Source organism: Capsicum annuum, chromosome 12, assembly GCF_002878395.1.
Source record: "Capsicum annuum cultivar UCD-10X-F1 chromosome 12, UCD10Xv1.1, whole genome shotgun sequence".
NCBI lineage: Eukaryota > Viridiplantae > Streptophyta > Magnoliopsida > Solanales > Solanaceae > Capsicum > Capsicum annuum.
In genome coordinates, this window is record NC_061122.1 from 4,982,170 (window position 1) to 5,004,195 (window position 22,026).

At 32.1% G+C, this 22,026-nt stretch overlaps 1 protein-coding gene across 1 annotated transcript; it reads left to right on the forward strand.

Annotated features, from left to right (window-relative positions):
- Positions 1 to 10,599: 10,599 nt before the first annotated feature.
- Positions 10,600 to 17,392, forward strand: LOC107850768 (probable 1-deoxy-D-xylulose-5-phosphate synthase 2, chloroplastic). The gene is made up of 10 exons (XM_047400612.1): positions 10,600 to 10,860; positions 12,441 to 12,605; positions 12,704 to 12,868; positions 13,202 to 13,352; positions 13,992 to 14,263; positions 14,361 to 14,634; positions 14,711 to 15,018; positions 15,100 to 15,381; positions 15,896 to 16,180; positions 16,912 to 17,392. Exons 1-10 carry the CDS (start codon positions 10,765 to 10,767, stop codon positions 17,056 to 17,058), a joined length of 2,145 nt encoding a protein of 714 aa, XP_047256568.1. The 5' UTR covers positions 10,600 to 10,764; the 3' UTR covers positions 17,059 to 17,392.
- Positions 17,393 to 22,026: the final 4,634 nt, after the last annotated feature.

Here is a 22,026-nt window from a genome sequence, read left to right on the forward strand (position 1 = left end):
CAAAAATAAATATAGTCTTATACAATTAGTTAAAAGATTTATTGATTAGTTAAACAACAGCGGAATCTAAATGATTCAGTCGATTATCAGCCTAAACTCTCACCTTATTGGTGAAGGTTTCATTTCCCACTTTGTAATTTCCTCCATATTTTCTATTTATTTATTTTTAAAATATATTAGTTAAAGAACTAAAAATTCAAGAAAAAACTAAATACTGATTTCTCATATTTAAAGTCCCATTTGCGAAACAAAGAAATAAAGTAGTTTTATCTTTATTAGTTACATGCCATAATTTCAGTACATTAACAAATTAATTGAAATTACTAAAATAGCCTTACGAGGACTACAAAAATTAATTATTCACTCTTATATATAATAAATAAATGAAAACTATGCCTCTTAATTTTAATTTAGAATAATTAATGTTAATGATAAACTTGAAAAAGAATAATCAATATTTTCTTGATCTTTTAAACTGACACTATTTTAAAACAAATATTTTTAGCATATATATTACTACTATTTTGAGACAGAAAAAATATGTTGGGTGAGAGTAAAACTATTTGACTCTGCTGAATCTATAACTAGTGAGCCAAATACATCTTAATTATCTTCTTATTCAAATAAAAAAGTGTTAGAGTGGGTAAAAGTTCCACATTGGTTAGAAAATGGACTGGTAGTTTGCTTATATGGAGTTGACAGTTGAGTAATCCTCACTTTTCGAGCTAGCTTTTGAGGTTGAGTTAGGCCCAAGGTCCATTTCTTGACATGGTATCAGAGTCAGGTCCATTCCCGTTTTGGTATCCCGATTCACGCGCCAGTGCCAGTTGGGCCTGGGCATGAGGGGGGCTATTAGAGTGGGTAAAAGTTCCACATTGGTTGGAAAATGGACTAATAGTTTGCTTATATGGAGTTGAATAATCCTCACCTTTCAAGCTAGCTTTTGAGGTTGAGTTAGGCCCAAAGTCCATTTCTTGCCAAAAAGCTCAACTAATTAAGTGATGCCAACTAACCTCTCTAAATCATTCAAAAATGTGTAAGATTTAATTCACACGACAATAACAATAATAATATATCAAATATAATTTCATAAGTAGAATATGAAGAGGGTGGATACACTTCAGGATCCTTTGGTTGGAACCAAGTTATTTCAAAATTAATTATCTCAAAATTAGTTATGGTATAAAAATAATGATATAATCTTGGATGAAGTATTTCATGCATTTTATTTCAACCAAATATGAGATAAGCCCCTCCTAAAATTAATTTCGAAATTAATTATCCCTTATCTCTTGTACCAAACGAGCTTAGATTCTTGGCTCAAAAAATCTTTTTTCAGAATTAAAAAGAAAAAGGGAAATGAATTACTATAAAAATCAGTCAACACAACATACTTTTTTAAGTAATAAAATAACAATATTCAATGTAAATCTATCAGTGAAATCTGAAAAGTGTAGGATACATGAGGTTTATATTTCTAATTCTGTGAGGTAAAAATTATTTTCGATAGATCTAACTATAAAAGATAGTAGTAATAAAATGCAAATGATTTATCCATTTTGAGGAAAAATTATAGTGAAGAAAATTCTAATTTGGTGGGGGTTCATTTTCTCTACTTTTGAAGATGGACAAGTGGAATTAACATTATATTTTGTATGCTTCTTTAATAAAAAATCATTGAAGAACAAAATCTTAATTTATTAAATGCTTGTTAGATTTAATTTTTCATGGACAACTATAAGATTTCGAAATTTAACTTGAATAATCGAGATCTAATTTGTGTAAGGTTTTCACTAAAGGGATGCTCATTAATGAAAATAAATTCAAACTCGAAATATATGATTATGAAAGAAGAGATCTCATTATCACATTGCATCCTCGTTATTTTCTATAGGAAATATACTTTTTCAATAAATTTGGTTAGTCTACCCCCTATAATTTCCCCTAGTCTATTTATTGTAGCTAATTTTATAATTAATTAACTAGATTAGTCTAGATCATCTTTATGTAGGATTTACCAAAGCGAAGTACCAAGATTTTTTTTTATATAAAAAAAATGGAGTAAGATTCGAGACTTCTGATTAGAATCTTATCATTCATTCCATCACATCTCTAAATGATTTTGTTAGCTTAGACTTTTGCACCCTAAAATAACGAATTTTCTCCAATAAGTTTGGTTTATTGTTCAATTTTCTTACTCTATTTTTTGTAGATTGCTTCGTAAATTTATCAACTTGACTAGTTGAGAATTGCTTTGTGTAAGTTAATTTCATTAAAGAGAAAAATGCTCACTAACGGTTTTTTTTCTAATTGAAAATAGATCCAAAATTAAGATATCTGATTTACAATTAAAATAAAATCATATTCATTCTACCACATTCTTAAATAATGATTTTATTAACTCGATTTTTTTCTACCTAAAGAAATGAATTTTCTCCAATAAATTAGACTCACAAATTATCATAATTAAGATTTTCTAGTCCACTTGTTGAAGGTAGATTCACTTATAATTAATGGTTTATAATAATCTAATTAGGTAAAGGTTATTTGCTTTGTGTAAGTTTATGGATATCTTTTTTGTGCATTCAATCATCAATCAATTAACTAATGAAAAATAATATTACTACTTGTGAAGCTTAATAAATTAATTAAGTAATTAACAATTTGTTATGTACTATTACTTACACAAGAATATATTTGCTACAAAATGTGTGGAATAGAATCAATCCCCGATGAATTTCACATCGATAAAATACAAGAAAGATGTTGGATATATTAAAAAAAAATCTTTAAATTTATGTTAAAGCAAACAATACCATCAATCGACTGGACTGCTATATAAAACTTTTAATTTGATTTTGTGATGCATGCATGCAGAGGCGGAGCCTGCCCTCTTTAGGGGATCATCCGAATCCCCTTCGACGGAAAAATATACTATTTATATATGATAAAAATTATTTTTTATGTGGTTATAGCAGGTGTTGAACCCCCTTCGACTTAATTTTCTTTGAATATTGAACCCCTTACTTGAACTTCTTGCTCCGCCTCTACATGCATGTATGATTAAGCATATTTAACCTTGCATGTATGATTAAGCATATTTAACCTTGATTTTTTGAAATATATACTTTTAGTCTCTTTGTTCATGAATTCCATAAATCTATTGAATTATATATATAAACTATTCAATTATCGCATGTTATAGGTCCTATTTGGTGATGAAAATTACTTTTTTTCTGTAGTTGGAGTTGGAGTTGTGTTTAGCCATAAATTTTTTTCCCTTTTTTCCTTTTTTGAAAATTTTTTCCACTTTATTAAATTGTGGTGTTTGGCCATGAAAATTCGAAAAATATTTCGGAGTTGGATTCCGAAAAGTGAAATTTCCATTTCCAATTTTAACTTTCACTATTATTACATATAACCCCAATCTTTAAATTTTTACACAAACCCCTCTTATAACTACAATCAACCACCAAGAAAAAAATTATTATTATTACACAAATAACCCCTCAAAATTATTTTTGGGCTAAATTTTTTTAGAATGAAGTGTTGAGAATTAAATTATATTTTTGTCAATCATTTTTACATTTGTTCCCGAGTGCTATTTTCTTCGTTAATGCAAACTTGGTTCGACAAATGAAAGTGTATATATATAAGAATCACATTTGGTTATATGTTAGTATTTAAATTAGTTAGTAATTGAGTGATTTTGATAGTTTATAAAAGTTGGGGGCATAAAATCATATTTAAAAAAGATTTTTCAAAAGTCTAAGAAAATCTTTCAAAAAAGACATGGTCAAATACAACTCCACCTCCAACTTCAAAAATATTTAGTTTTCATGGCTAGACGCCTACTAAATTAAAGTTTTTTTTTGAATTTTATGAGAGAAGTATGAGTTTCCAAATAATTTTTCGGAGTTGGAGTTGAAAAATTTATGACCAAGCGGAGCGTGATTTTACTTTTTTCACTAAAATAAAATAAATTTTCGAAAAAAATAAAAAAATTTCTATTGCCAAACGTCTACTAAATTTATTTTTATCAATAATTAGGGGATGAAAAGTGTTATTATCCTAAAGAAGTAAGAACCAATTCTTGAATTGAAAAATTCTTAGTATACATATTAGATACATTAAATATATGCTGCAAAGGGAAAAGTATCATTATTTATTTCACGATTGTCTTATGTCATTTAACATATTTAATTATTAGCTTAATTTTTTTTTCCTCTTCAAGTGGAAAAATATTTAGCTTTCGAAACTTCTCATAAGTAGGAAAAACAAATAAAAAAATTCTTGCATCCCAAAGGGTGTCACATAAACAAACTATTTTTTTTTTTAATATAATAGTGACTATTTTTACGCGAACTCGTGGCTTATAATTATTACACAATTAATTAAGACGGCTAAAAAGCTAAAATTTCATTGTGATATAAATGCAATAATTAGTAGAACTCTAATCCTCCCTCATTATGTAATTGGACTTTCTTACTAATGCGATAACAAGCTTATTAAGAATTGAAATCGAGTTGGCAAAAATATTGAGAAAGTTGTGCATTAATTTTGTGAATATTAATGACAAATAAAAATAGATCAATTTATAACTTTGAACGATTTTTTGATAAATAATGAACATTTTATATTAATCGAGTATTTCTTCATTTTAATACTTTGAAAATATTTTTGGTGATTTGAAAACTTGCTTTATAGCTTGTTTGGCTAAGCTTATTTTTCCCTAAAAGTGTTTATCTTTTTTTTTTTTTTAAATGCTTATTTTAAAATTTTGTGTTGTTTGACTAAGCTTTTAAAAGAAAATAAATGCTTAACAAAAATAATTTTTCATAAACTAAAATAATATTTTTTTTCCTATAAACGTTTTTTTAAAAAGTACTTTTCAAAAAGTATACTTTAAAGTACTTTTAAAAGTTTGGCCAAATATTATTTATTGCTCAAAAATGCTTTTAAATTTATTGATCAAATACAAACTTGCTTCTTACCAATTTTTTTTTTTTTTTTTTGAAAAACACTTTTAAAAAAAGCACTTCAAAAATAAATTAATTTTAAAAATTTGACCAAACAAGCTATTAGAATATTTTTAAAAAAATAAAATTGAAATGGTCTTTTACCAAACTTTGTGCGTGTGGATAATCCTTGATGATGTAATTCCTATTAATTAATTTCAAGGAAAATAGAGGAATCAAATAAAAAAAATTCAAAGGAGTAAAATAATCAAGCAATCTTGTCTATCATCAATCACGTTAAATAAAGTACAGAACACATTAAAAGAATTTTCAATAATGGATAAGGATCCAATACTCCTTCAATTTTTTATTTTTTTTTTGGTTTTCTCTTCGTGTTCGATATTAACATTAGAATTTCGACTAATCTAAATTGCTCATTACAATGGATGACTCTTTTAATAGATTTTTTTTTTTATATTCAAATATCAAATTCAAAATTTCAAATTAAGAATAGATCAGTCGCGACATTGCACACAACCATGTTGGTTGAGTTTTCATTTTTCATTGTTCTTTTTTTGGGGGGGTCAACTCAAGATCTACAAAGGTTATAAATATGGCATCAAATTGCAAAGTGGAATGGAAAATTGGATGATTCCTTTACACTTTGACAAATTTGCATCATCTTATCATATGAGCTATAAGCCAAAGTCTTTTTTATTTATTAATTCCTCACAAAATGCTCGATATTTATATTAGGGTTCTGATATTTATTTTTTTAAAAATAACACTCATTACCTATTAATTTCGTCGTACTCTTTACTGATATTTCATGATAAAGTAATTATTTATAAAGTCCGCAAATCAATAAAAATATATATAAAAAGAGACCAAAATAAGTAGCTCATTTATAAACCTACCTCCATACTATCTTTTTTTTTTTTTTTTTTTTGAGAAAACTCTGCTGGGAGCGCTACCCCCGAGTGGGGTCCTACCCGGTGCGAATTCAGATTAGTCGAGCTCCAATGCGGATACCAGACACCGGATAGGAAACCTCCATACTACCTTATTATAATACATGCATACTATCTTCAACAATAACGAATATTTTATTTAAAAATCTAAAATATCACACATAAATTATTCATATTACCTTATTATAATACATGCTTACTATCTTCAACAATAAAATGGTGAAGCCAGAGATCAATATAAAGAATATTTTAATTAAAAAATCTAAAAGAGCACACATAAAATATCCATATTATCTTGTTATAATACATGCATATTATCTTCAACTTTAAAATGGTGGAGCCAGAAATCCATACAAGGAATATTTAATCAAAAAATCTAAAAGATCACACTTTTGTTTTGGTTTCCCAAGGTATCTCCACAGCCGGCAGCCGTGAGACTAATCTTCCGTTTTTCGGTCAGCGCATTTTGCGGTAGGGAATTGGCCACAGAGTTCGCTCCATTCGTCAGAGGCGGGGATCGAACCCCCGACCTCTTGCTTAAGGGACATAGCGCTGAACCACTATGCCAACTCTGGTGGTTCTAAAAGATCACACTTAAAAGTTGGATAAGAATTTACATAATTTTAGAACTCATTTTTCATTAAACTATATATTTTTTGCGCAATTTGATTCACATGTATATATGTAATAAAAAAAAATCGTTGTTATCCTATTTCTACTTTATAATTTATCGCGGATGTAAAGAATTTAATTAATCCTCTTGACAATACCTAGCTTCGTCCCTGCCAGACGGCAATGCACTTCATTTCGAAAAAAAAAAATACATTAAAAATGAAATTAAATATATACTTAAGATAAATTTAAAATTTTAAGTGAACACATATAAGCTATATTATATTGCGCCCTCGTCTACTCTCCATAATATAATAAATAACGTGGTCTCATATATTTTTTTTATAGTGGAAATAAAAACACGTAATGACATAAAAGACTATTATTAAAAGCATGTATAAGAATTAATGAATTTTATTCTACCCCTCGCAAATAATATTTCAAAACTTTAATTCATATATTCTCCATTATTTGCGTAGATAAATATAATATTATAAAGTATATAACTTATTATATGTATATGTTTGTCAATATAAATCATGTTAGGCAAGCTTCAAAAATGTCTAAAGATTGTCCAATTGGACCAAATGCATACTTTTCAATACATAAAATTTGACATGAAAAATTACCTATCATAGTGAATAATCAACTTAATACAATAGAGAAAAAACTATTTAATACGCATAATATAAAATTATATTAGTAAAATACTTTTTGCAGAGGACAAAAATCATCCACTATAACAAGAGATAGATAAATATTTTTTTTTCGATTGATCCAATGGCAGACAAATTATTAACAAGTGAAAAAAGGTAGTTTTGTTGGATTCAAAAAATTATTATTGAATTTTTAACTTATATAATAAAGCCAAAGTTAGCGAAGCTGAGAATAAATTTGTAACTTAAGTACTTCATTTGTCTTTGATAATAAAGTTAAGAGATAATGTATCAAAACCTCCTGAACTTGTCTCCACAATTTACTTTAACATTTAAATTAAACTTATATTTATTTACCCCTTGACATTTTTAAAGTGAATTAATTCCCTCCTTATGCTGACGTGGCATTTTAAAAAGAAAAAAAGAAAAAAAAATTAAATGACACATCAGTATAAAGGGGAAAATTAATTCACTTTAAAGATTTTAGGAGAAGTAAATAAACGGAAGTTAAGTTTAAATGTCAAAGTAAGTTATGAAAACAAGTTCACGGGGTTTTAATACATTGTCTCTACAGTTAAACTACACTGACACATCACACATGTAAATAATCATTTAAACTTAATGTATATAATTTAAAATTCACAAACGGCCAAATTATGTTTATATTAATCTAATAAATATATAATATATGTACATGATTAAGTTATAAATTAAGGTGATCTAATGTGTATAGACAAAATTATGGTGAACAGAAATCATTATTATGATGCACACCATAGTTATTTCTATACACATGAGATCACCTTAATTTATAACTTTCATTTTAATTTAATAGCATGTCTGATTATGAATTCACCTAAATTTAACAGCTTTTTGTTTAAATCTACTAAATATTTATAAGAATTTATAAATTTTAAATTCATCTCTAAGTCTAAAGATAAATAAAAATTAATCGATAAAAGATATGACCTTTGCAATCTATTTTACTTTGTATGGATTAGTGATCCATTCATTTATTAGTTCATCTCATTTTAGTCTATAAAAATTAGGCAGATATATAATACGAAAAAAATATAATTTTATAAAGGGGGTCCTATCCCCCCCCCGGAATAATTAATATCATATTTTTGATAACCTTAATTGCCTACGTGGACCTTCAGTATGTTCATTCACTCAGTGTGCCATGTAGGCCTTAAGGTTGTCAAAAATACAGTTTTAATTAGTCCAGGGTTAATAGAACCCCTTTTAAATTGGAGTGTGTCTCAGCAATTTCATTTATAGTTCAACATGAAAATAGTGCATTTTCTCTTATATTAAATATCAAAAGTTATAAAAAAGACAAATAAAATAATTAAAACTCCCTAAAAATTAAATAGATTGAATTATAACATGTTTTTTTTTGTTTATATTTCAATCTAAGTAACTATTGAATGTTGACTCACTCATTTCTTACATCAATCTATCATAAATTACCTAAATTCAGATCAACTTACCCATTTGACACTTTGTCTTAAATTCACTGTAAAATTGAGAGATGAAAAAAGAGAGCAGAATATCGGATTTGCCATGTTGAGAGTACAGACAATATCTCATGGGGAATTGATATTTGTATACTTTATTCATTCATTTTAATTTGTATACTAAATTACATATTAGTAAAATGTATTAAAATATTTTTAATTTTATGATTTTAAATATATTGTATAAAAAGTTAGAATATATTCAAGCCTTGGTAACAACCTCTGGCATAAATACAAGATAAGTCATAAGACTGCATATAATATATCCTTGTGGTGGAGTCTTTCCCCGAACACCACGCATAGCGGTAGCTTTAATTCACCGGACTGCTCTTTTTTAAAGTTAGAATTAAAGAATTGCCAAAAAAATATATTTTATTTTATTTGACCTCCTTACTAAAATAGTTAATTTTAATTTTATTTATCAAATTTATAAAATCAAGAGAAAATTTTATTTTTTCTTTAAATACTAATCATTATAATTACATAAAATCTTGATAGTCAAGATTTTCAAAATATAATCAATAAGATTAGTTTAATATATATTAAATTCCTAGTAAGTGTTTTTTCGAAGTTATTATCAACATCAGCCAAGTAAAATAGGAAACTCCTAATAATGTTTTGTCATGAAAAAGCGTCAAGTTAACATAATCAAAGTAGATTAAAACGGAGAAAATAAGACAAATTAATTAAAATTAACTCAATATTTTTATTTAACTATGGCGCTGCTCTTCCTTGTTACTAACTACTATAAAGTATTAGTAGTCAAAGATTTTTAAAATATAATTAATAAAATCAATTAATAAACAAACTCCTAATATTTTTTTTTAAAAAAATAATCCAAGTTAGCATACAAAGAAACTAAGTCAAATAAATTAAAACAAACATTTTTATTTAAGGATGATACTGTTCTTCCTTGTTACGACTAACTATAAACTCCTAAATCCTAATAAATATTTTGTCAAAGAAAGCGTCAAGTTAACATAGATGAAAGAACAATTAACAGAATCAGTAAAATAAATAAATTAAAATCAGTAAAATAAATAAATTAAAATGCAGTAAGTATTTTTATTTTAAGGAAGCTGTTGTGTCTTCCTTGTTACTAAAACAACTCCTCTCATTAGAGATCAAATTAAAATTTTCAAAATACGATTAGTAAGATTAATTTCAAATATTTTCACAAAGAAAGTATCACGCCAAGTCAACATCAATTAAGTAAAATTAAACGAGTGAGTAAGATAAATAAATTAAAATGGAGAGAGTATTTTTATTTGTGGAAAGTGGTGCTCTTCCTTGTTACTAAAAAAAATCTACCACTGAATGACTACGTAATATAATTGTCGTCAAATTTAGATTTTCAAAATATAATTAATAAGGTTAGTTTCAAATGCTTTTTCAAAGAAAATAGCGTGCCAAGTCAACATCAATCAAGTAAAATAAAATGAAGTGAGCAAGATAAATAAATTAAAATGGTGCGAGTATTTTTATTTAAGGAAGATAGTGTTCTTCCTTGTTACTAAAATACTCTATCATTGAAGGACTACATAATGTATTAGTAATTAGATTTATATTTTCAAAATATAATTAGTTTCAAATGTTTATATCAATATTAATCAAGTAAAATAAAATAAAAGAGTGAGTAAAATAAATAAATTAAAATGGACGGAGTATTTTTATTTATGGAAAGTGGTGCTCTTCCTTGTTACTAAAAAAAAAAAAATCTATCACTATTCACTAAATGACTACGTAATATATTAGTAGTCAAATTTAAATTTTCAAAATATGATTGATAAGGTTAGTTTCAAATATTTTTTTTTAGAAAAATATCGTGTCAAGTCAACAGCAATTAATTAAAATAAAATAAAGTGAGTAAGATAAACAAATTAAAACTGAGGAGGGAATATTTTTATTTTATGGAAGGTGGTGTGCTCTTCTTAGTTGTGCTAACTATAAATTCTGTCCCCCACTCTCTTCTTGTGTCCAACCAAAAATTCAGTCACCTTCCTAACTATTATTTTTTATACTTGTTCATTTTCATCATCATACAAACATGGCAGTTTCTTCAGGTCCTGTATTCAGAATCAACCAGCACCCCACTTCTCCATACTTGACAACTCCAAGATTTCACAACTTTACTAGGAAAAAAGTGAGTATATAAGATACCCCATTTGATTTTCTTGAATTTTTTTTGTGTTTTTTCATGTTAAGTTGTGTTTTTTTTTGTTGATTTTCTAGTATGATTTTGCCTGTTTTCTTTTATTCATATGGTATGTGGAAGGGGAGTCAGGTAAAGTTGTTGCCATGTGATCACGGCAGAAATGTGAGCTCAGTCTTCGTATAACATATCCTTGTGGTCGGACCCTTCCCCTTCCCCTGTGTATAGCGGGAGCTTTCGCAACTTAACTAGGAAAAAAGTGAGTATATAAGACACCCCATTTGATTTTCTTGGATTTCGTCTGTGTTTTTTCATGTTGAGCTGTGATTTTTTTGGTTGATTTTCTAGTATGATTTTGCCTGTTTTCTTTATTTTTTTAAACATATGGTATGTGGAAGGGGAGTCGTGGAGTAACTGGTAAAGTTGTTGCCATGTAATCATGGCACAAATGTGAGGTCAGTCTGCGTATAACATATCCTTGTGGTCGGACCCTTCCCCTGACCCTGTGTATAGTGGGAACTTTCACAACTTAACTAGGAAAAAAGTGAGTATATAAGATACCCCATTTGATTTTCTTGGATTTCTTTTGTGTTTTTTCATGTTGAGTTGTGGTTTTTTTGTTGATTTTCTAGTATGATTTTGCCTGTTTTCTTTTATTCATATGGTATGTGGAAGGGGAGCCTTTGAGTAACTGGTAAAGTTTGTTGCCATGTGATCATGACAGAAATGTGAGGCAAGGCTGCGTACAATAGATCCTTGTGGTTAGGCCCTTCCTCGACCCTGCGTATAGCGGGAGCTTTAGTGCACTTGGCTGCCTTTTTATGATATCTGGAATTCACTGGCATGACAATTTTTGGAATGGCTTTGTTTAAGTTTGTTGTAAAGTTATGTAAAGTTATGATTATTTTATTTTTAAAGCTTTTCTGATATAATATAATCATGTGGTATCTGGAATGCACTTATCCTAATTAATCTTGAATATCCTTGTTTTCAGTTTTTTTATAAATGCATATGTAAAGTTTGATCTTTTAATTTGTACTCGCTCCGTCCTAATTTATGTGATGTATAGTTTGATTGTACGACTTTGCAATGTTCTAAATCTGTATATAGTTTGACCGGCATGGAGTTTTAAGAATAATTTACTTTTATACTTTGTGATGAGGGAGTAGCTTTTTCAATATAATCATCTGATATCTGAAACTCACCCGTCCGACTAAACTTCAAATGTCCTTTTTTCACTTTCTTGTATAAGATTGTAGCTTTTGAGGGGAACCTAGACGTAACTGGTAAAGTTGTTGTAATGCGACCAGGAGGTCACGGGTTCAAGCTGTAAAAATAGCCTCTTGCAGAAATGCAAGATAAGATTACGTACCATATACCCTTGTGGTCTGGCCCTTCCACGGCCCCCGCGCATTGCGGGAGCTTTAGTTCACCAGGCTGCCCTTTTATGACCTTTTGTAGCTCTCATTTGAGTTTCTTGTAAAAGTTATGATCTTTGTAGCATTTCTGGCGTAGCCATCTGTTATCTTTAACGCGCTGGCGCGACTAATGTTAATGTGTTCTTGTTTCAGTTTCTTGTAAAAGCTTCGGCGAATGGCTCAGATGAAATCGGTGGGAAGATAGTAAGAAACAAAGAAACAGATAGTTTGCAGATTGATTTTTCAGGAGAAAAACCACCTACACCATTTTTGGATACAGTGAATTATCCAAAACATATGAAGAATCTATCCAAACTGGTAAATTCCTAATCAAGCAAATAAAAATTAAGGCTTGTAATTCATTTTTCGGATTGTTTAATCAATTTTTTGTGTGCGTTTTTGTTTCGAAAAAACAGGATCTCGAACAGTTAGCTGCAGAACTAAGAGCAGAGATTGTGTATTCAGTGGCAAAGACAGGAGGCCATTTGAGTTCGAGTTTAGGTGTTGTCGATTTAACTGTTGCTTTGCATCATGTTTTCAACGCTCCTGAGGATAAAATTATATGGGATGTTGGTCATCAGGTGAATAGATAATTCCATAATTTTATATATAGTGGAAATTGCCGAGGGTCCTTCGGAAACAGCCTCTCTACCTCCACGAGGTAGGGGTAAGGTTTGTGTACTCTCTACCCTCCCCAGACCCCCACTTGTGGGATTTCACTGGGTATGTTGTTGTTGTATATATAGTGGAAATTGCCGAGCGCGGAAACAGCCTCTCTACCTCCACAAGGTAGAGGTAAGGTCCGCGTACACTCTACTCTACCCTCCCTGGACCCCCACTTGTGGGATTTCACTCGGTATGTTGTTGTTGTATATATAGTGGAAATTGAAGCGGACGCTAAAATTTTTTTGTAGGCATATGCACACAAGATCTTGACAGGAAGGAGGTCGAAAATGCATACGATGAGAAAGACTTCAGGGCTAGCACCTTTTCCTAAAAGGGATGAAAGTGTTTATGATGCTTTTGGTGCAGGGCATAGTTCAACAAGCATCTCTGCTGGTCTTGGTAATATTTTCAATCCCTTTATATTCGTAATGGTTCTGGTTCCACTGTCAAAGTATTGTCCGCTCTAGCCGCCTTATATGGTCTCTTTACTTTCCCCTTTCATCGTAATATAAGATTTGTTTAAGGCAAGCTTTGAAGTGATTTCCCTTTTGAGTTCAACTGTCAGTGGTCTATCGGTGTTTACGAACTTCCACTTGGAAAATGAGTTAATGAATCCCTTTTCAGTCTCGTTACATAACTTTGTAACGGTTCAAGTTCAACTGTCAAAGTATTGTCCGCTCTGCAACAGTTGAATGCCTTGTGTGGTCCCTAACTTTCGTGTCCCATTCCAATGTGAGATTTTCTCTTCACAACGAATCCCTTTTTGGAGTAACTGGTAAAGTTGCTGCCATGTGGCCAGGACGTCACGGGTTCAAGCCTTGGAAATAGCCTTTGGCAGAAATGCACGGTAAGAATGCGTACGATACACCCTTGTGGTGGGGCCCTTCCCCGGACACCGCGCATAGCGGTAGCTTTAGTGCACCAGGCTGCCCTTTTTTAACTTTCAACGGTCTGTGGGTTCTTACATACTTTCACTTGAAGAAAAGGTTGACTAATCCCAAGTTCATTAGGAGTTTAAAGTTCAATGATGTGTTGCAGGCATGGCGGTTGCTCGTGATCTTTTGGGCAAAGACAACCATGTCATTTCTGTAATCGGAGACGGAGCCATGACTGCAGGACAAGCATATGAGGCCATGAATAATGCAGGATTCCTCGACTCAAATATGATCGTCATATTGAATGACAATGAACAAGTTTCTTTACCAACCGCAACCTTAGACGGCCCTGCAACTCCAGTTGGAGCCCTCAGCAGTGCCTTAAGCAAACTCCAAGCTAGTCGTAAATTCAGACAACTTCGCGAAGCTGCAAAGGTATATTGGATTCTTATTTTTCCGTTTAGTGTTATTTAAGGACTGCAATTACGCGTATACATTAATTATTAACGATGTTTCTTGTGTTTTTTTCCAGACTATAACAAAGCAAATTGGACCTCAAGCACATGAAGTTGCTGCTAAAGTAGATGAATATGCAAGGGGAATGATTAGTGCTTCTGGTTCCACTCTCTTCGAGCAGCTAGGATTATATTATATTGGACCAGTTGACGGACACAATATCGAAGACTTGGTTACTATTTTAGAGAAGGTAAAATCAATGCCTGCACCGGGGCCAGTTCTAATTCACGTTATAACGGAGAAAGGAAAAGGCTATCCTCCTGCTGAAGCAGCAGCTGATAAAATGCATGGTAAGGAAGACAAATAAAACGACTATAGGTTGTAAAATTCGGAAAAACTGAAATTTGTTTGTTTGGGATTTTCCAGGGGTGGTACAGTTTGATCCGAAAACAGGAAAGCAATTTAAGGTCAAGTCGCCAACGCTTTCATATACTCAATACTTTGCTGAATCACTGATAAAAGAAGCTGAAGTTGATGACAAGATTGTAGCTATACATGCTGCAATGGGTGGTGGAACTGGCCTCAATTATTTCCAGAAACATTTCCCCCAACGTTGTTTTGACGTTGGCATTGCTGAGCAACATGCAGTTACCTTTGCAGCTGGTTTAGCTACAGAAGGTCTAAAACCGTTCTGTGCTATCTACTCCTCGTTCTTACAACGAGGCTATGATCAGGTAACTAACGACATAATACAGTACAATGTAAGCTTTGCATTTTCGGATTGTTGTACTAACACATTGTGTGATTGTAAAAAGGTGGTGCACGATGTGGATCTTCAGAAGTTACCTGTCCGGTTTGCAATGGACCGAGCTGGTTTGGTTGGTGCAGATGGTCCGACACATTGTGGAGCATTCGATGTGGCATACATGGCTTGTTTGCCTAATATGGTAGTCATGGCTCCATCGGACGAAGCAGAGCTAATGCACATGGTTGCAACAGCAGCAGCTATTGATGATAGGCCTAGCTGTTTCAGATTTCCGAGAGGAAATGGAATTGGTGCAGTTCTTCCTCTTAACAATAAGGGAATACCAATTGAGGTACAAATCTATACCAATTCACCTCTAGTAACATCACAATAAAAAGTGCCTAAAAGCGTGTGCGTAAAAGCTCATAAGCTGATCAAGCCGCCTTATAAGCACTTTTTTGCTTTTCTACGTGCTTGATAAACACAAAAAGCGCTTATAAGCCAAAATCTTACAAACGCTATAAGCTGGTCACACTCACCTTCTGGTTTTACATCTTTTCACTTCCAAGCACCTTCCATTTGACCGAGATTTTCACCATCATTTTCGCCCTTTGTCCTTCTCCTTGATATTTGTTAAAAACTTTTAGTTTTAGCAAAAATTGATGGAATTCTAGTCATTTGATATAAAAAATATTCATCAGCAACTTTATTGTCTATACATCAACTTCAACACTTTATCCAAACACGTAAACGCTTGTTTATTACATCAGTTTTAACACGATGTTTTTATCAGCTACTTTCAATCAACTAACAAAATGGACTCTTCAATTATGTTGACGTTTATGTTTGTATTGTAATATCGACAGGTTGGTAAGGGAAGAATACTGAGAGAAGGTGAAAGAGTTGCCATTCTGGGATATGGTTCTATAGTACAACAATGTTTGGGAGCTGCAGACATTTTGCAAACACATAATGTAAGAGTAACAGTAGCTGACGCTAGGTTCTGCAAACCACTGGATGCTGATCTTATTAGGACATTAGCCAAAGAACATGAAATCCTGATCACTGTTGAAGAAGGATCGATCGGAGGATTTTGCTCACATGTGTCTCATTTCTTAAGCCTTAACAGCATCTTGGATGGACAACTTAAGGTAAACATCACTACGAAACTTGTATTTGTTACGACAGAAAGTCGTTTTTCATGAAAATGTTTTCCATGAGAGTCGTTTTCTTGTGTTTGGTTATCAGAAAAAATATTGCAACGAAATATTTTCCATCATAAGAAGGAAAATGGCTTCCCTCGCTTATGGACGGAAGTCATTTTCCTTACTACAATCTTGACTCCCCTCGCTTATGGGCGGAAGTCATTTTCCTTACTACAATCTTGACTTCCCTCGCTTATGGGCGGAAGTCATTTTCCTTACTACAATCTTAACTTTTAGGCGCTCATTTTCATCAATACACTCTCTAATTTGCTAATATTACTCCCTCCGTTTCATTTAATGTGTCTTAGTTAACGGGACATCAGAGTTTAAGAAAGTAAGATTACTTAAACTAACGATGTATTTGAAGTACCAAAATATCCTTTGAATCTTATGATCTCAAACATGCAACGTGGGATGTTGGAGTTAAAAGAGTTACTAAACATAAAACACAGCATTCTTGTTTTAAGCAGACTGAAAAGGAAAGTACGGTATAAAATGAAATAGAAGGGAGATATATATACTTTTTGTGAAAAATATCTTTCATTCACCAACCGAACACTAGATTTTTTATTTTTTTTTAGGTTTATGGAAAATGACTTACGTCATACCAATCACGTCTACGATTATAAAAAAATTTTGTTTTAATTTTTAAAATTTTAAATCTTGAATTTTTGCAGTTGAGGTCAATGGTACTTCCAGATAGATACATTGATCATGGTGCACCAGTAGATCAAATTGAAGCAGCTGGATTATCATCAAGGCATATATCTGCTACAGTTTTAACACTATTGGGAAGGCCAAAGGAAGCTATGATAGTAAATTAAATCTCCAGAAAGTGTTATAGGTTCTACGGACAGATATCTGCTGCTTCATCCGCGAGAAAAGAATCATAGATATGCCGGTCATCATAAAGAAGAACCGCCATACATTTTTCGGAATCCTAAGGAAAGCTATGGTAGTAAATTAAATCTCCAAAGTGAAATTCTATAGACTTTGTATTGCTAGTAGTGTATATTAGTATCATTTCATGTAGTGATCAAGTGATCATGTAGAAAGTGTTGAAAAACTAAGAATTTATTAGTTTTATGCATTAGTCTAATTTCAAGATATAAAATTGTTTGATGACAAATAAATCAAATACTCCCCCGTTTCAATTTATTTATCTGATTTTAACTCGGTACGAAGTTTAAAAAGATAAAAGAAATGACTTGAAATCTTGTGGTTTAAAGATATGCGGAATGTATCATAATGCTCTTTAACCTTGTTTTTTTAAAACAAATTACGTGGAAAGTTAGAATAAAAAGTTTTCAAAAAAGAACAGAGAAATTTTTCATGAAACGGAATAAAAAGGAAAATAAGACAAATAAACTAAAATAGAAAGAGTAAAAAGAAAGTCGTACTTTAAAACATGCTAAATGAAGTGATACAGAGCCATGGCTGGTCATAGTATTATTTTTAACTATATTTGTTTCTGTTATTCCATTTTTTTTACAATATATATGTAAATGAAAAAAAAAATGACATGTCTGATAGGCCATAGATGTGTTTAATGCTTGTTTCTAAATTTGTCTAAGCATAAAAATTTCTCGATACAAATCAGATTTAGTTCATCCCAACTAGGTTACTTTTCTTATTTAAAATATCACTAACTATGTATTAAAATACACCTAATTAAAGTAATGGTGTGTTTAAATAGGTAGATAATGATAATTCAAGCAGGAAAAGAGAACAACTAATAGTTAGCCTATAGTGATAGTTCTAAGTAGGTAAGACTACTAAGAGAAACAACTTATAGCTGACCGAATTAGCTTCGAAATAGAAAAGTGAACGGTTGATCGTAGTTTTATTAGGAAAAGTGAAAAAGTGAAGCCTTGATAGTTGGACAATGGCGGATCTACACTATGTTTAGGGGGTTCGTCCGAACCCCCTTCGGCGAAAATTATGTAATATATACATGGTTAAAAATATTTTTTATGAATATATATTATATATCGAACCCCCTTCGATTAGTTTTTATATTCACTTATGAACCCCCTTAGCGAAAATCCTGACTCCCCCACTGTAGTTGGAGTGTGAAACTCGTAAAGACATGGTAGTTCAAGTAGGAACTCCCGAACACATGATAGTTTAGTAGGAAAAGTGAACAGTTGATAGTGGAGCGTGAAACTCTAAAAAAAAAAAATGATAGTTCAAAATAGCAAAAAGCGAATAGTTGATCATAGATTCATAGTTAAGATCGGAAAAGTGAGAAGTGAACAATTGATGTGATACAAGTTGGGGAACTGAAAATGAAGTGAAGCACAGCTGGAATCAATAAATTAGTTAGAAGTAGTTAAACTGTATTAGAATTCAAAATTTTGTTTTTACTGTTCATTGCAGCTATTACTGTAGCTCAAGTCACATAGGTAGTTAATCGGTTAGAGAGTTAGTTACAGCTATCAAGTGGGATTGTTAGCTATAAAACCAAGCATTACTGGTGTAAGCATTCATTCATAAATAATATCTCAAGTTTATCTCTTCTATATTCTCTCTATAATCTCTTTTTAAGCTTCAATTCTCGGATTAATCCCTGATTTAGCTATCATCTTCTTCGAGCATAGCTCCTAGATTAACAATTTTCAGTTGCGATTTCCTTTAAGTGCATCAATTGGTATCAAAGCTTGTAGGTTCTTGGAATAATAATGGTGAGAAGTAAAGGTCAAGATAAATCTGGGGAAGAAATGGATGATAAATTGACACAAATTCAAGATCAGCTGCAGCAGTTAATGGAAGGAATGTTGAATATGAATGTAAAAAATCAACAGACTGATAAAGAATTGTTAGAGATTTGTGAAGCATTGGGATCAACGACGCAGAAAGGGAAAGGAAGAGAACCAAAAAGGGCAGAATCCACTAATGGAAGGGCTGGTTCAATGGAGCTGCAGCAAGAGGAAAGGCCCAAGGAAGGTCATCACAACTCAAATTCACATGGTAATTACTTTACAAAGTATTCTCGACTTGAATTTCCTAGATTTTCAGGCCAAGATTTAAGGACTTGGTTATATAAGGTCGACCGGTTTTTTTCCATGGATGAAGTACCTTTTGAGCAGAGGGTTAAGGTAGCTTCCATCCATTTTGATGATGAGGCCATAGCCTGGCATGGAGCATATATGAGATGCAGGAATTCTATAGTGGATCCTACTTAGAATGAATATGTCATAGCCTTAAATGAGAAGTTTGGAGATGGATTTGAGGATCTAATGGAAGTCCTAAAGAACTTGAGACAGACTGGTAGTGTAAGGGAGGATCAGGCAGAATTTGATAAACTTCTGACTAGGGCTAAGTTGTCAAATGAAAATGCTATCAGCTGCTTCCTAGGGGTTTAACTCTAGCACTAAATAAGGCTGTTAGAATACAAGGTCCTAAAACACTGATGCAGACTTATAAGGTAGCTAGGCTACAAGAAGAGGTGTTTGAAGCACAAGCTCAGTCATGGGGTTTGAAGGTACCTTATAAGAATAGTAGTGGATTATTACCTACTCCTGCAGTGGTTAAGCCTGTGTATACCTAGAAACCTTCTTACAACCTTGCATCCAATTCCACTTATAAGCAACCATTTGAACAAAAGCAAATTGGAGGTAGCTAAATTCCTGGTAAAAGGCTATCGACAATAGAAATGGATGAGAAGAGGGTAAAAGGACTTTGTTTTTTTTGTGATGAGAAATATGTACAAGGGCACAATTGTAGAAGTAATAAACAGTTGTATATGGTGGAGGTAGAAGAAGTAAAAGAAGGGGACATGGAGCTAGCTGAAGTACAAGAATCAGTCCCTATTGTGACTAGTGAAGCAGATGAGTTCATGGCTATATCACTACAAGCTCTTACAAGAGTGACGGGATATCAAACACTTAGGGTCACAGGGTATCATAAAAAGAGACCCTAGCAGGTCTTAATTGACACAGGAAGCGCACACAACTTTATTGATCAAGAGGTAGCCACAAAATTGCAATGTAAAACTTCTCCTATTCATGAGCAGTCTATTAGTGTAGCACATGGCAGAAAAGTGCAGACTGCATCAGTATGTAAGGATCTCACTTGGCTTTTACAAGGCACTACATTTTCATCTGATTTCCTAATCTTACCACTAGGAAATGTTGACATTGTATTGAGGGTTCAGTGGTTAACTACATTGGGAAGAATCTTATTTGACTTCCAAAATAAGTCCATTGAATTCAGGTATCAAGGAAAGAAGCACGTGTTAAGAGGAGCTGGAGTACACATAAGAGCTTCTAAGGCTAAGTCCCTAATCAAGAAGGAAAGCCAAGAAGCTCAAATGTTCATGATGACAGTAACCAACCCAGCAGTAAATGAAGTAAATTGTTGCAATATTCAAGTCACTCCAGGTACTAACTTGTTACAAGAATTGAAGCCCTTATTAGAATAATTTGCTTGTATTTTTGAACTGCCTAGCACCTCACCACCTCATAGAGGTACATTTGATCACAAAATTCCATTGATGGAATCAGCAATTCCTGTTAGTAAGAGACCTTACAAATATCCTGCATTTAAGAAGGATATTATTGAGAAATTGGTACAGGAGATGATGGATCAAAGGGTTATTCAACATAGTTCTAGCCCATATGCTTCTCCTGTGGTGTTGGTGGAAAAAAAAATGAGTCTTGGAGACTTTGTGTTGATTATAGAAGTCTCAATCAGTTAACTATTAAAGACAAAATCCCAATTCCCATGATTGAAGACTTGTTGGATGAATTAGGGGGTGCTATTATATTCTCAAAGATCTTAGAGCAGGGTATCATCAGTTGAGAATGGCTGAAGAAGACACTCATAAGATAGCTTTCAAAACTCATGAAGGCCATTATGAGTTTTTGGTTATGCCTTTTGGTTTAACCAATGCTCCATCTTCCTTTCAAGGACTTATGAATGCAGTTTTCAAACCGTTATTAAGATAAGTCAGTATTGGTGTTTTTGATGACATCTTAATCTACAGTAAATCATTGGTTGACCACTTGGTTCATATTCATGTTGTGTTTGAACTAATGAAACAGTACCGGTTGTATGCTAAGATGTCTAAGTGTGCCGTTGGAGTGACTAAGGTGGAGTATTTAGGCCATTTCATCAGTGCAAAGGGAGTTTCAACTGATCCTAGAAAGATTATAGCTGTTCAGAATTGGTCTATGCCTACTAATTAAGAGGATTCTTAGGACTTGCAGGCTACTACAGGAGGTTTATACATGGTTTTGGAATTATATGCAGACCCCTTTATGATATGTTGAAGAAGGAAGGGTTCCATTGGTCTGAACAAACTTATGAGGCTTTTAGTACACTAAAACAGGCATTGGTTTCTACTCCAGTGTTAGCCTTGCCTACCTATTCCTTACCTTTTATTGTGGAGACGGATGCTAGTGGCAGAGGAATTGGAGTTGTGTTAATGCAACAAGGACACCCCATTGCTTATATAAGCAAGTCCTTAGCTCCTAAACATCAAGTTATGTCTGTATATGACAGAGAACTGCTTGCTTTCATTTTTGCAGTTACCAAATGGTCACACTACTTGTTGCATAACCATTTTATAGTAAGAACTGACCAAAAGGCCTTGAAACACCTGCTTGATCAACCAATTCACACTGATTTCCAGATTGCTGGTATATCCAAACTAATGGCTTTTGATTTTAGTATTGAGTACAAAAAAAGCTCTGAGAATAGTGTTGCTGATGCATTGTCAAGAATGCCTGATGCTGAATTATTAGCCATCTCATTACTCACTCCACATGATGAATTGTACATGAATATTA